This window comes from Nilaparvata lugens, chromosome 3, assembly GCF_014356525.2.
Source record: "Nilaparvata lugens isolate BPH chromosome 3, ASM1435652v1, whole genome shotgun sequence".
Taxonomy (NCBI): domain Eukaryota; kingdom Metazoa; phylum Arthropoda; class Insecta; order Hemiptera; family Delphacidae; genus Nilaparvata; species Nilaparvata lugens.
In genome coordinates this window covers 19,188,638-19,201,778 of record NC_052506.1, presented here as the reverse complement: position 1 = coordinate 19,201,778, position 13,141 = coordinate 19,188,638, and the positions used below count along the sequence as shown (strand labels likewise).

Sequence of the window (13,141 nt, the reverse complement as noted above, 5' to 3'; positions counted from 1 at the left end):
AGTCTATAAGATGCCGTATACTTTGCGCATGAATAGATGAGCTCTCAACTACACAAGTAAACGAAATCTGAAGTTACTAGAATAAGACAGACTTTCCTCTACCCAAGCATACGAGATACGAAAGGTATTCGTGGAGGTATTTTGACTAAGCATTGAACATTGTACTATATATGAAATTAATATTATTATACAATTGAATTAAAGAAGATATATATGAAAGTTTCCATGAGGCCATTCAAAATCTATGTAGTCTATAACCATATCATATCTATAAGGATTAGAATATGGAGAACAATTCAATAAAAGTAATTATTAACTATCATCTATCTAAATGTTGAACGCCACTGTAAGTTTGCTTACTATTTGTGAATATTCTTGCACGAACTGTTTTTCTTTTCTTTTATTTGAAAACCGAAAAACTAGGGAGGAAAGGGAAAGAAACACCAGGTCTTTGAAAAAGACCAAGGGAGGATAAACGAAGTCACTAGCATGAAAAATGGACCAAATCATGTTTCAGCTCACGACATCGAATAAAACAAATTTCATAAAGTTCAATAGTGTTCAAACATCCTAATTCCTGCTCAGTCAGATTCTTATATTTTTCAACAGTTGGAAGGGATTTACTAAAGGAGGCCAAGTCTATATTGCCCAAAACAGCTAATGATGAAGTGGCCGAAAAAGTTTCATTTGATGAAATCAACGTATTGATATGATTTAGAAAGCAGTGCAGGATATTTACCTGAGTGATATACTTGATGATGACAGTGACAAGAGCGTTGACGAAGCCGGGGTCGGTGTGATGCACGAGGTCCAGGTTCTCTTTGATCCACTTGTAGAGGTGAGTTGGATTTGGATCGGTTTGCAGCTGCTTCCACAGCTCCGACTGAATTCGCAGCAATGGAAACAGGAACGTCAAGTTTTTGTCTTCAAGAATTTCCGACAAACGCTCCTTGGTACGGTCTGCTTCCGGAAGAGTATTCAAAAGATTTATCTGAAATTATTAATATAAATTCGTTTGAATCAATATGAAAATAAGTTCAATTGAAAATTGCTATCTAAAAGTTATGTTTGATTCAAGAGGGTTATTGTTGATTCTTCTGTCATCAACATCAAACGCTCAAACCAAATGGGAAATGGAAAGCTCAAATATAAATTGACGCGTGAAATTCAATCAAGAATATCAATCAATCATAAATTACAAATTGATAATTCTATAATTATAATTTACTAGTGGTTTATTTTATTGTTATTGGTATGTTAAAAGCCTCTCACTGATGATGAACATGTGTATGTGCATGATAAACATGATAACGCAAGACATGCATGTTCATCATGAATGTTCTACCGTTAGTGGTCAGCCTTTAATCCTTTTAATCCATCCCGGATACTCTAAAATCTGGTGTGTAGGCTTGAATCCTGAAGGTGCATAAAGACTTATGCGCCACGAAAACGTGCATCTCTCTTTTCATCAGCTGATTCTAAGCTTATTATATCTGTATTTGTACATAAACTAACTGTAAGATACAGATATATTTAGTATTGTACAAGATACAATATTGATTCTTTGTTAATATGCTTATTGAACTTGTTGAAAATAGTCTATTTTTAATTATGTTGGTTACATCTGATGAGATGATTTGTTGATGAGGTGAATTTTGTTCTAAACTTATGTAAACAATAATAAGTAAAGATAGAATATCAGCTGTTGAAAAGTGGAATGCGCGTGTTTGTGGCGCTCAAGTCTGTACACACCTTCAGTGTTTTTATTCAAGCAAATTTTTCCGTATGTAAGCACATAATATTTGACCATATTATATTATACGCGCCCAAGATGGAAATGTAGAATAGATTTTGTCTCACCTTACTATTGTTGAACAGGTGTACGAGCTGGGTCTTGTCCATGCTCTTGTGCAGGTTCTGCAGCGTGAGCATGAAGAGGGGGTAGTGAGCGCCACCATCCACCATGTCGGCCAGGTCGGGCAGCGTGAGCAGGCCGTGCGTGATCGCATGGCTACCGTAGCAGGCCACGTGTGTGCGCACCTTGGGCACGGTCGCCTCGCGGTCCACTATCGAGTGCACCACGCTGCGGAAGCCGTCGCAGAACTGCGTCTCCGTCACCAGACTCTCCTTCTTCAGACAAGACAGCATCTTGATCGCCAGCTCTCTGTCCGCATCTGATCAATCACATATAAGGTGAATATAGAAAGTAAATATGGGGTGTTTCAAAAACATTACAACTTTGAAAATTCATATAAATGAAATTAAACATGGTACAGAGTACAAGTCCTTGGACTTCAAAAAAACTAGAATAAAATTGTTTGATAGTGCAAAATTGTGCCATAACAAGTGCTAACGGTAGTTGGATTGGAAATGACTTCCTCCACTAGACCCGAGAAAGCTAAAACAGCCTATCTTTGTACAAGGTAAAAATCACAGGGATAGTTTATCTGAATTAATTGCAACAGTTTTTTATAACAAATATTAATAATAATGACTAACAACGAAATTTTCACTCACTGCAAGATGGTACACAACACTATCTAATTGACATTCAACTTTATTTTGAATTTTAATGATACCTGTCATACACAATTTCATCAGCATCAGAATTTCATCATAGCAATTCTGAACATTTTATATATTGATAACCGATATAAACCGAAATTGAAACCACGAAGTGTTGAAGTATCAAGAAATTTCAAGGAAAAAAACTAGAATCTCAATCAATTGATTCTCCAAACTATTACGCCCAATACAAGCAGAGCTGTTAAAAATATTTAATGGACTATCGTTTGTTTGGTTAAAAACACCAATAGAAAAATATGATGAATAATTATTTACCTTGTTTGTCAAGTGTGTGAACAAGGATAGTGTTGACTGCCTCGGCGACAAGTCGCTCGGGAACCTTGTGCTCCTTGAAGGCAGAGACCCCGTCCTGGACATTACCACTCTTTATCATGTCGTCAGTCATCGACGTCATCTTCTTCATTATTTCTTCCTTGCTCGGACCCTAAAGCAACACAATAACAATCGATTTGAGGAACTACTGGTACATAGATCAATAAAGGGAGAATGAAAATCAAATAGATAAAATTTAAATAAGCAAGCATAGAGATGAGATTAGTTCATAATATCTTTCCCAAAACAAACATAAGCCATGTCAATGTGTTTTAGATTTTGGTTCCTCCCTGTCTCATTATAGAACTCTTAAAAATCAAAAGAATTATCTTAATAACCGCTTTACTGCGCTTCAAGATACTGCATTTTATTGTGTCAAATAGCCAGCTTGAGGACCTATCCTTTTAATAATTATTCATCTTCCTATTGTTATTATCATGATTATTTAAGAATCATTAGTACATGTATTACATTTCATTAACTTATTCACAAATTCCTAACTAAAATTTCAGTATTATTATTTATTTATTTATTAGGTCAGCACAAACAATACAACTATCGGAAAAGAAAAAAACAGGCTATTGCCCAAAACTTCCTTCAAATTCCTAATTTAGTTTCAAACTGTCCAAATATTATACATAGGTTATGTCCATTTAAATTTCTTAACCAAATCAAAATACTAAAATATAAATTAGAATAAAAGAGAGACAATTTTAAATTTGGATAGATTGATAATGAAACTTTCGTAAAAACATGAAACAAACTATGAATAAAATAAAGAATAAAACCACTTAAATTTTGAGCTCGAAATCACCTTAGCTACATAACAGCTGCTGTAATATTTGATATTATATGAGAATAGCCGAAAAGTCTGCTCTTGTCTCAAGAAGACTGCTTCTAATCAAAATTTCACTTAAAATATCAAATGAAATAATAATGAAACGAGAACATACCTTGTCTTTCTTGTTGGCTTTGGACTTGTCGATGGAGGCCTGCTTGATGAGGACGACCGAGTTCTCCTTGGCGGACTGGATGGGGGGAATGGGCTTGAGCAGGTGATTGGTCGACTCGGAGGCGGACAGCAGCAGTCCGCCGCCCCCGCCTCCAACGCCGCCACCACGGTGGTGGTTCTGCTGCGGCTTCAGCTGCTGCGTTTTGAACAGCATCGAGTTCTGTGCCGGGCGGAGCGAGATCTCCTCCACGTTCTGGTTGCCCTGCTGATGCAGCATGCGCTTGATGCGCGGTGCCAGGTTGTCCTTGTTGCTGTTGTTGCTATTGTTGTTGTGCTGGTTGTTGTTGTTGTTGTAGCGATTCTGTTGGTAGAACTGTTGCGGCTGTTGGTTGTGGCGAGACTGACGGTAGCCGCCACCTAGCAAAACACAAAAATATTACAATTATACAACACAATCGTACAATAAAAGAATAAATGATGACCAAAAATATACAAAAAATCTTCAGAGTGAATATAAATGAGGTTCAACAGCCTTACAGAACTGATAGATGACCGACTGAATTTGAACAGCTGGATTAAAATAAATTAAATTCAATTCTGGTGATGGATATTAAATTCAATTCTGGTGATGGATTCGTTCATCAATTTTTTTTTCAATTTTTAGTAAGAATTAACAGCTACTTTATTTTTAAAACAATTTTCATCGAATTAACATTCCGATTTGGTTTCAACTTGGCCTGTCATCGTTCGTACAAAGGCCGTACCGTAAACTGGAAGTGGGTATAGAAAAACCTTTTTGATAACCTTTTTTCAATCCTGTGAATGTCAGTATCATAGTGAAAGACACACCATACTTTTCTCAGACTTGTTTTGATCTAAGCTCTGAGTTATACTATACAACAACTGATGATAACACAGATTAGAACAGTGACTTTTTACAATGGGTTTTAATACATAATAATATATCCTCAACTTACTACCAGACTAACAGAATAAGAAGGAATATAAAAAATAAGTCGATATATATAAAATGTCGAATTCCGAAAATAAATATAAAATAAAATGTCGAATCAACCCCGAATTCCCTCAACTAATAATATTTCATCAACCAAACCAAAACGTTTGGTTTACTACGCATTTAATACACTATAACACTGGATCATTATTTTCATTTCTATCATTATACTTCCGTATAAATTTGAAAAATTACACTAATGGGCATCAACCTGCTGTGCCTTTTCATATGAGTGTTGTCTATTTTTTCCTTAAAGGATTTACTGAATATTGTCCTGAATTTACTAAGAAACTAATAAAATACTTGTACGAGTTGGCTGGCATAGAAGCACTAGCCAGTGAATAAAACATAGATGAAACAATAGCGTAAGTAGATATCCCATGACAGACTTATGATACTTAGTAGATATCCCGTGGTATAGGGCGTTCATGTCGCAACTTTTACTGTTAACTCAAGCCGATTACTGTCGATTTTAAGTGTTTTGTTGGTGTGAGAGGTTATGAACGGCACAATATGAGAGACTACCAGCGTCACACAGCTTCAGGGGAAAGAACTGCGTCGACTATCGGCTTGAGATAACATTAAAAGTTGCAACATAAACGCCCTATACCACGGGATATCTACTAAGTAGCACAAGTCTTATGCTATTGTTTCTCTATGATAATAATAAATTGTAAATGATTGAACAAATAAATAACCGAGAACCTAAGTAGTTTTCTAGTAGCCTCACCTCCGCCACCGGACTGGTATCCGTTGGTGTTGAACGAGAGGAACTTGTCGTGGTGCTGCATCTGATGATGTGAGCCGCCCCCACCGCCCCCCGAGTGGCCATAGGGTGCACTCTGAATAAGCATGTCGTCAAGGTCGCCACGCGTCTTCAGCTGGCGCCGGTAGATCTCCTGGTGGTGAGGGAACGCGTCGTTGCCTCTACGCCCCCCGCCACCACCTCCACCGCCGCCTCCGCCCCCGCGGTCACCCGGGTAGCCTCCGCCGCCCCCACCGCCATTCCCGCCCCCGTACATGCCGCCGCCTCGACCCACTTCGTCGTCACATATCTAAACATAAACGTCAATGTAATCAAATGTTTTGCCTTATAAAGATAGTATTTAAAAACAGATCACAAACTAAAAATAGTAAAACGATGCCTATTGTAAACTTGTTTTATTCTATGGCAAATAAATATTCTAGATCTTGTATTCTAGATTCAGCTTGATAACTCATCTATGCATTGGAACAAACTTGAGCTATGTGAATTGAAAATGAGCTACTTTATTATATGAATTATTATGATAAATTCATTTCAGTGATGAGTAATTATGACAAATTTATTAGTTTTTCCGACACTCTCAATATAGGTACATTAATCATGATGAATAGAGAATGTCGATGGACAGAGTAAATAAAAACCTATAAAATGTTTTATAACCTGATATTATAAGGTAAATTACTTCTCTTTTTTGCCTGCCTATTACATGGGAAACCATAGTTGGCTAGGTATCTTCCTCTCTTTTTTTTCTCTTCTCCAACACACCCAAACACTAAGCCCATGGTTTTTTATATTTGTAACATTTTATTGTGTTTTATTTGTTTCGTAAATCTTTGTAAATTTGTTTTGTCTTGTTTTTGTGTGTTTTTAATAAATTGAAATTGAATTGAATTGAAATATGTCTAACTTACTTTTAGTCTTTGGTCATGCTCAATATAAATTATATGGAATGATTGATGTCAATGGACAGGAAAATAAAATCCTTGATAACAATATTACGGAAAACACATTATACAATTCAATTATTAATGAAAACAACTCATTAACAAAGTTGGTTACAATTGTGCGCGCATGATGGTTTGGTTAAGATGGATTTGATGAGATTCGCTTTTCATTCTGCATTAGAGGACAATGAGCTGACAGTTGTCTAAAAGGACTTTTTGGATGTATTGGAAAAGTAAAACAGTGAAAAATACCTGCTGCGTCCGTTCTGTATCATTACCCAAATTTAATTTAAAAATCACAAAATGAATGGATGATTCAAATCAATGAGGAAATATTTTTGAAAATAAATTGATTATATGGAAGACAAAGTATTTCTCTATGATAAAAGACATTTATATTGTAAATGAATACCACCAGCAAGTATTATTTTTTGTGGAACATATTTTTTTTTTTAATGAAAAGAATCAAAGAATGATAGATAAAATTGAAGAAATGTTAATGCTACCTGATTGATGGGCATAGGGCCTTCGATGTTGTTGGCCTTGCGAGGCACCCAGTTGTCATCTCGCAAGTCAATGATGTCACGCAGCATGAAGCGAATTCTGGGAGGCAGGTCGGTGTTTTGGGCCAGCACCGACATCCGATTGAAGTACTGAACCATCAATCTCTGCATCAATCAAACATAAACCAACAAATTATTAACAACTTAACAAAACAAAATGCATTGCCATAGCAAGCTTTAATAAAAACATAGTTCATGCCAGCTTGTTTTAATTGTTCATTTCAAAATCAAACTCCATATAACGAAGTGTGAAGTAAATAATCAACAACTGATTTTAAATAATGTTAAAAAAGGACAAAATGCCGGTTATTTTCAGTGTCTATGAGTAACCCAGTAATACCACGTTACTATACAAATTAAAATTAAAAAATTGGTATTCCCAAATTTTAGAAATTCTAAGCATGCTTGATCCAAGCACACTGATTATATATAGAATATTAATTTTCTCAACAGTTGTTTTTTACATGATTTTTCATCATTTGGAATGAAGAACATTCATACATACATGAGATCAAATTCATCGAAAAACTAGGTTTAGACTTGAGAGTACGGTAGTTACGATGTTCAAGAATTCTGTCAGGAAATTTTTTTGTTCCGTATCAAAATATAAAAACTCTAGCCTAAAATCAGAGCATAGAAACTCGCTCTTTAAGCCGTCATAGTTCCGATTGGAGTAACTATTCTTAAGAATTACGTTCAACTTACTTGTCCTTTTTCAGTGTCGAGTAAACGACCGCAAGTCTTCATTATCTGACAGAGGCATTCCAAATCCTCTGCCATATCCTTACTGCGGTTTCGTCTATCCAACAGCTGCTGGACGCATCTGTGGAGAATGCTTGTTGAAAGGATCTCGAGTTTTCCAAGCTCTCCGATGAACTGCAAATCAGACATTCATATTTTATAATATTGACCAATCATTGTTACAAGCTAAAATAAGAGAACCATTTTACAACGATTTTATTAGCCTGTCATGATATATTAGACAAGTTATAGCCTAAGCTTTATTTATGAACAATAGAATTAATATTCTTGGAAAAGAATGTAGTAAACATATCCCAGTTCAAACTTACTCAAAGCCACTAGCAAAGACTACAAGCAATGAAAACTGGAGTTAGTTTTTGGCTAATATTAGAAAAATTACACATAAAAAAGTTCATGTGCAGTTTAAGCAAGCCAGTAGTAATAGATTACGAGTAAATTAACTTTGGGAATCCAATACACCAGTAGGTTCTCAAATGGAACATTGAACGAATCATAAGAAACATGATCGCTACAAAGTAATATATGTACATATTTACTCATAATATAAACTTTTGCATAATACTACCATAGAGAAAAGATAGCGTAAGAAGATATCCCATGGTATAGGGCGTTTATGTTTGAATTTTCACTGTTAGCTCAAGCCTAGTTAGCTCAATAAGTTGTTTTTTGTGAAGCTATGTGACGCCGGTAGTATCTCATACTGTACTGTTCTTACATTCTCACCTGGGAAAAATAGTAATAATAGACAGTAGTAGACAAGAAATCGGATTAGAATTTGGAACATAAAGATAGTTTATCTCATGAGATATCTACTTATGGTGTTTTTCTCTATGATATTCCGTAAAATCAAAATACAGTAAACTGACGTTGAATTAATATACAGTAAACAGAGGCAACAAAATTGAGTACTGCAATAAGCCTATTTCGCTCAAGGCAATTAAAATTCCACCCGTACTTTTATTCAACTAAATTCTAGTTCAATCAAAGACCCCGTTGCACGTAAGTCTTTTTTTCTACTTCGGATTCAAGGTAGATCTAGGTTAATCTAGTTACCACCATAGAGGTCACGTCCACTTCTAGATCCGAGGGTATCAAATTGCCTATATCTACCAGTGATTCACTGCTAAAAAAAGACATCATCCGCTTCTCTCATTGGTTCTCGTGGCATTTTAATAATCACAGTTGCATTAGATAGAAGTAAATAGATAGATAGTCTGTTTTTATTTCAACATGGATGGTGAAGTTAGGATGCAGCCGGCCCTCTCTCCCTCTTAACCCTTCTATACAATTCTAATGCATTTACATCACAACAACATAGTACTACGAAGTACGTAGAACAGAGAATAAAGTCTATATTATCTTTATGGAGCAGACCCCAGGTAAGCCACTACCTCCGTAAACAAAGCCATAGTGCAGTCTGGTGACGTCAGCACAGGTAGCACTCCTACACCAATAAAAATTTGTTGATTTCAGCTGATCTATATCAGCTAGTGTATCATATATCAGTAGTTACCCACTACCTCCGTAAACAAAGCCATAAAGGTGAAACAAAGCCTGACAGGTGGTTGATGGTAACGTCAGCACAGGTAGGGCTCCTACACCAATAAAAACACTAGCTGATATAGATCAGCTGAAATCAACAAATTTTTATTGGTGTAGGAGTCCTACCTGTGCTGACGTTACCATCAACCACCTGTCAGGCTTTGTTTACCAGGCTTTGTTTCACCTTTATGGCTTTGTTTACGGAGGTAGTGGGTAAGCTAGCATGCAATGTTTGAATGAAAAAGGCTTTATCTCATTAAATAACGCAAATGCATTATATAGACTGTCTATTCAAAATTGGGGTTTCAAACAGTTTTAGGCGAATGCCTGTTGTTTTAACCTAAATTGTATGGCATTGTCTAAGAATAAATAACTAAATAGATGTATAGACAAGTGTAGCGAAGTTTTACCTTGATGTTTCCAAGCATCTTGCGCTTGGCAATCTGTCGGCGCTCCTCATCTTCGGCGGATAGGTGTGCTCCATTGTCGGCAAAGGCGTCAGCGCGGTTCTCGAATTCGGCGCGACACTTGTTGAGCAGCAGCAGGCGGAACGTGCATGGACTGTCGGGCGCCTCGAAATTCGGTGCTTCTTCACTTAGCCGCTTGCACAGCTGTGCATACATAGAACTGTACTTCGGTTCATCGAGAGCCTTATCGAATATCTGCAAGCACAACCAACATCATAATTACACTTCTTCAACTCAATTATCCTTGAAATTGAAAACTATTAGCAATAATCTGATAATTATAAACTAAAACTCATTACCTATTAATGATAATCTAATAATCAATTATAAAATAATAATTTCTCTGAATGACAATTATTTACATCCGAAAGTTTATTTACATAAACAGATAAACATAATTTTATTATAATACACATAAAATTCAAGAGGTTAGTTCAGTTTTATATAATACTAATAATAGTTTTAATCCCAATTATGATAATATTAGCAATTTTGTCTATTTTGTATAGTATACCTATTATTTTTTTATTGTATTTTTGTGTGTTGCGGAAAAAATTAACAGACTATTCTATTATTGACAACAGATTATTCAACAGATTGAATGCGCAACGTCCTAAAGCTGCTCGTGTTAAAAAATGAAAAAACTGCTAAGATGAAAAACTGAGCTTATAATGAGTAAGTTGAGGAAGTTATGAGTAATTTTTGGCTTCAAATTTTCTAAAATAAAACAATTATTTTTCAAGTTTGCTGTGATAATTTATATTTTGTTAGATTGCCTCATCCTACTAAATTTAAAATCTCTAATATCTATATTATTTGTGAACAGAAAATTAGAAATGAGTTCAACAAAATGTAAGGTTTGTCGCAAATTAAAACAGGACGTGACATGAGTCTGCTATATAAGTTAATATCATATGAACATATGTCGCGTCTCAATTTGCGACAAGCCCAAAGGCATAACTTGAGCAATTTTCGGAACACGGTATTTCAATCAAAATTTGGGAGAGCAGCTGTGGGCTAAGCCTAATGTTCTTTCCCGATCATGAATGAATATACGCACAGCCATCACAATAAAGAGTTGTATGTCTTGTAGGTCTTGGCACAGCCTCCTCTCATAAATAATTAGCAAAGTAATAGATAATCTAATATTCTAATGAAGGAATGATCTTCCTACAGATTATACTAAGACAATTTTGTATGGCATACAAAAGAATTAAAAGATGAATGAATTGTTGTTATCGATAATCATTATCCTGTCCTCTAGTTTAAGAGATGAAAGATGAATTTTTCTTGAACGTTTTTCAATCATAATGTAATTTTATGTAATGAGGACTTTGTATAATCTTATATAAATTTGGGAGAGGAATAGCAAAAGTTATTATTATTTTTCCTCTCCCTTTCATTCTAATGATGTACTTATTGTAAGAATAAAGAGTAATACCATATTGTTTAAACTTATTGATTCTGTTTCAATAAATAATGTTAAAGATAAAATATTTTTATTTTTTCGAAAAACTTCACACGATAACTCACCAGTAATATGACGCCTTTAAGAATTACACTTGAATTGAGTTCTGTGTTTAAAAGATCATCACTCAGCTTCTGAAACTTTTCTGGGGTGAGTTTGTTGAGGATTCCTCTAACCTGAAATAAGAAAAATTTATAAATAAATACATATTCCTAGTAAAAAAAATATAAATCTGAGTAGCCTAACTTTTTAAAATTATTTTTTCACATGATAATTTGAATTTGAACATGATAAATTAAATAATTTTAAAAAGGGTACTCCAATTTATAGTTTTGTCAAAAGTAGCCCTAAAGAAAAATACATATTTCAATGTATGAGCATACTTTAAAAAATCAAGTAGCCTAGTAATTACAAATCAACTGCATTACATTATACAGTGTGACAAATAAAGCTTCAGTCAATATCACTAGAAATCCATTAAGAGCATTTTTACTAAGAGATCGTAATTTGGCCTAATAATGATGTCCCAGTTCAAACTTACTCATGAGTCACTGATGAAAAGACTACAAGCAATGAAAACTGGAGTTTATTTCCGGCTTCAATGTAATAACCGAGCACAAGAAATGTGTGCACAGTTGAATGAAGCCGAAATATATTATTGATAACAATACAAATAGAAATATTTGATTTTATTTTGTATAGTGGTAACAAGATAATTACAGCATTCTCATTGGATGAATTATCATTTTACTAGTTCTATTCCTTATCCTTGCCTTACAGCACGACTATCTTATATATTTTATTTGAATATGAAGAGATAAATATAAGATAAAACATGTCTACATGGATTTGAAGTATGTTAATTTACCTTGCGGAAGATGAGATCATTCTTATTTTCTTGGGTGAGTGCATCGCGTCTTACAGTTGAAGGAGGTATCCAACGTCGCTTTGTGGATAGGGAGCGAAACTCGTCCCTAGAGTAACCAAAAACATAAAAATATGAAATAACACAATAGATAAAAATCGAATCATCTGAACGTAATTGAAGTCAAAAATGTATTACCTTACGAAATAAATTTCTTACATGAAACTGCACAAAGAAATTAAGGATTTCAATTATTGATTCAATCCAATCTATCATTTTGAAGGACTTGACTCGACCAAAAAGGGCTATTCAAGTCTTCTAGTCAACTCAATTGAAATGTTCAAAAATCTATTTCTGAAATTCCATTTTGTTATTGTTAGGTAAGAGGCATTTGAATTTGGTTAGTTACAATTGGTTGGAGTATAACACTACGGAGCCAAGTACCAAAACTTAAATATTAAGATGAATGAGCATTGAAAGATTAAAATGTTATGAACATATCAATAATATATCCTAATAGATTATTGTAAAGGGTGCTAAGATATAAATTACACAATACATTTTGTCCAACTTTGTCAATTCATTACAATAAAATATCTAACCTCGGTTGGAATGAGTAACGAGAATGTTCGAGATTGAACATTGAATTATGAGAAGCTAGCTAGCTAGTAAGTGCATTAAGAGTGATTATTTTGTAAAATTATTTGTTCTTGATGGAACATGGTTTATTTTCGTAGTACAACCATCACTAGTACACGAAAAATGTCGTATGTTATGAACAATTACAAAAACTTAAATTCATGAAATAACTTACGAATTGCAATTTGTGCAGAGTAAATCATTGCAAGCTACTCAACTAGCTAAAATAAATTGCAGCTTTCATGTAGACATAATTCAAG

General features: G+C 34.6%; 1 protein-coding gene across 14 annotated transcripts in view; it reads right to left on the bottom strand.

Moving 5' to 3' along the window:
- LOC111058000 (eukaryotic translation initiation factor 4 gamma 2) overlaps nucleotides 1-13,141 on the bottom strand; it is a 38,167-nt gene that overhangs the window by 3,586 nt on the left and 21,440 nt on the right. For all 14 annotated transcript variants that reach the window (XM_039423198.1, XM_039423205.1, XM_039423202.1 and 11 more), the window contains 10 exons: nucleotides 12,246-12,351; nucleotides 11,443-11,553; nucleotides 9,853-10,104; nucleotides 7,844-8,014; nucleotides 7,082-7,243; nucleotides 5,596-5,920; nucleotides 3,852-4,267; nucleotides 2,842-3,010; nucleotides 1,861-2,174; nucleotides 740-991 (listed from right to left, as the gene is read on the bottom strand). In XM_039423198.1, the coding sequence (XP_039279132.1) occupies nucleotides 740-991; nucleotides 1,861-2,174; nucleotides 2,842-3,010; nucleotides 3,852-4,267; nucleotides 5,596-5,920; nucleotides 7,082-7,243; nucleotides 7,844-8,014; nucleotides 9,853-10,104; nucleotides 11,443-11,553; nucleotides 12,246-12,351 (2,278 nt within the window). The remainder of the gene's footprint in view (nucleotides 1-739; nucleotides 992-1,860; nucleotides 2,175-2,841; nucleotides 3,011-3,851; nucleotides 4,268-5,595; nucleotides 5,921-7,081; nucleotides 7,244-7,843; nucleotides 8,015-9,852; nucleotides 10,105-11,442; nucleotides 11,554-12,245; nucleotides 12,352-13,141) is intronic.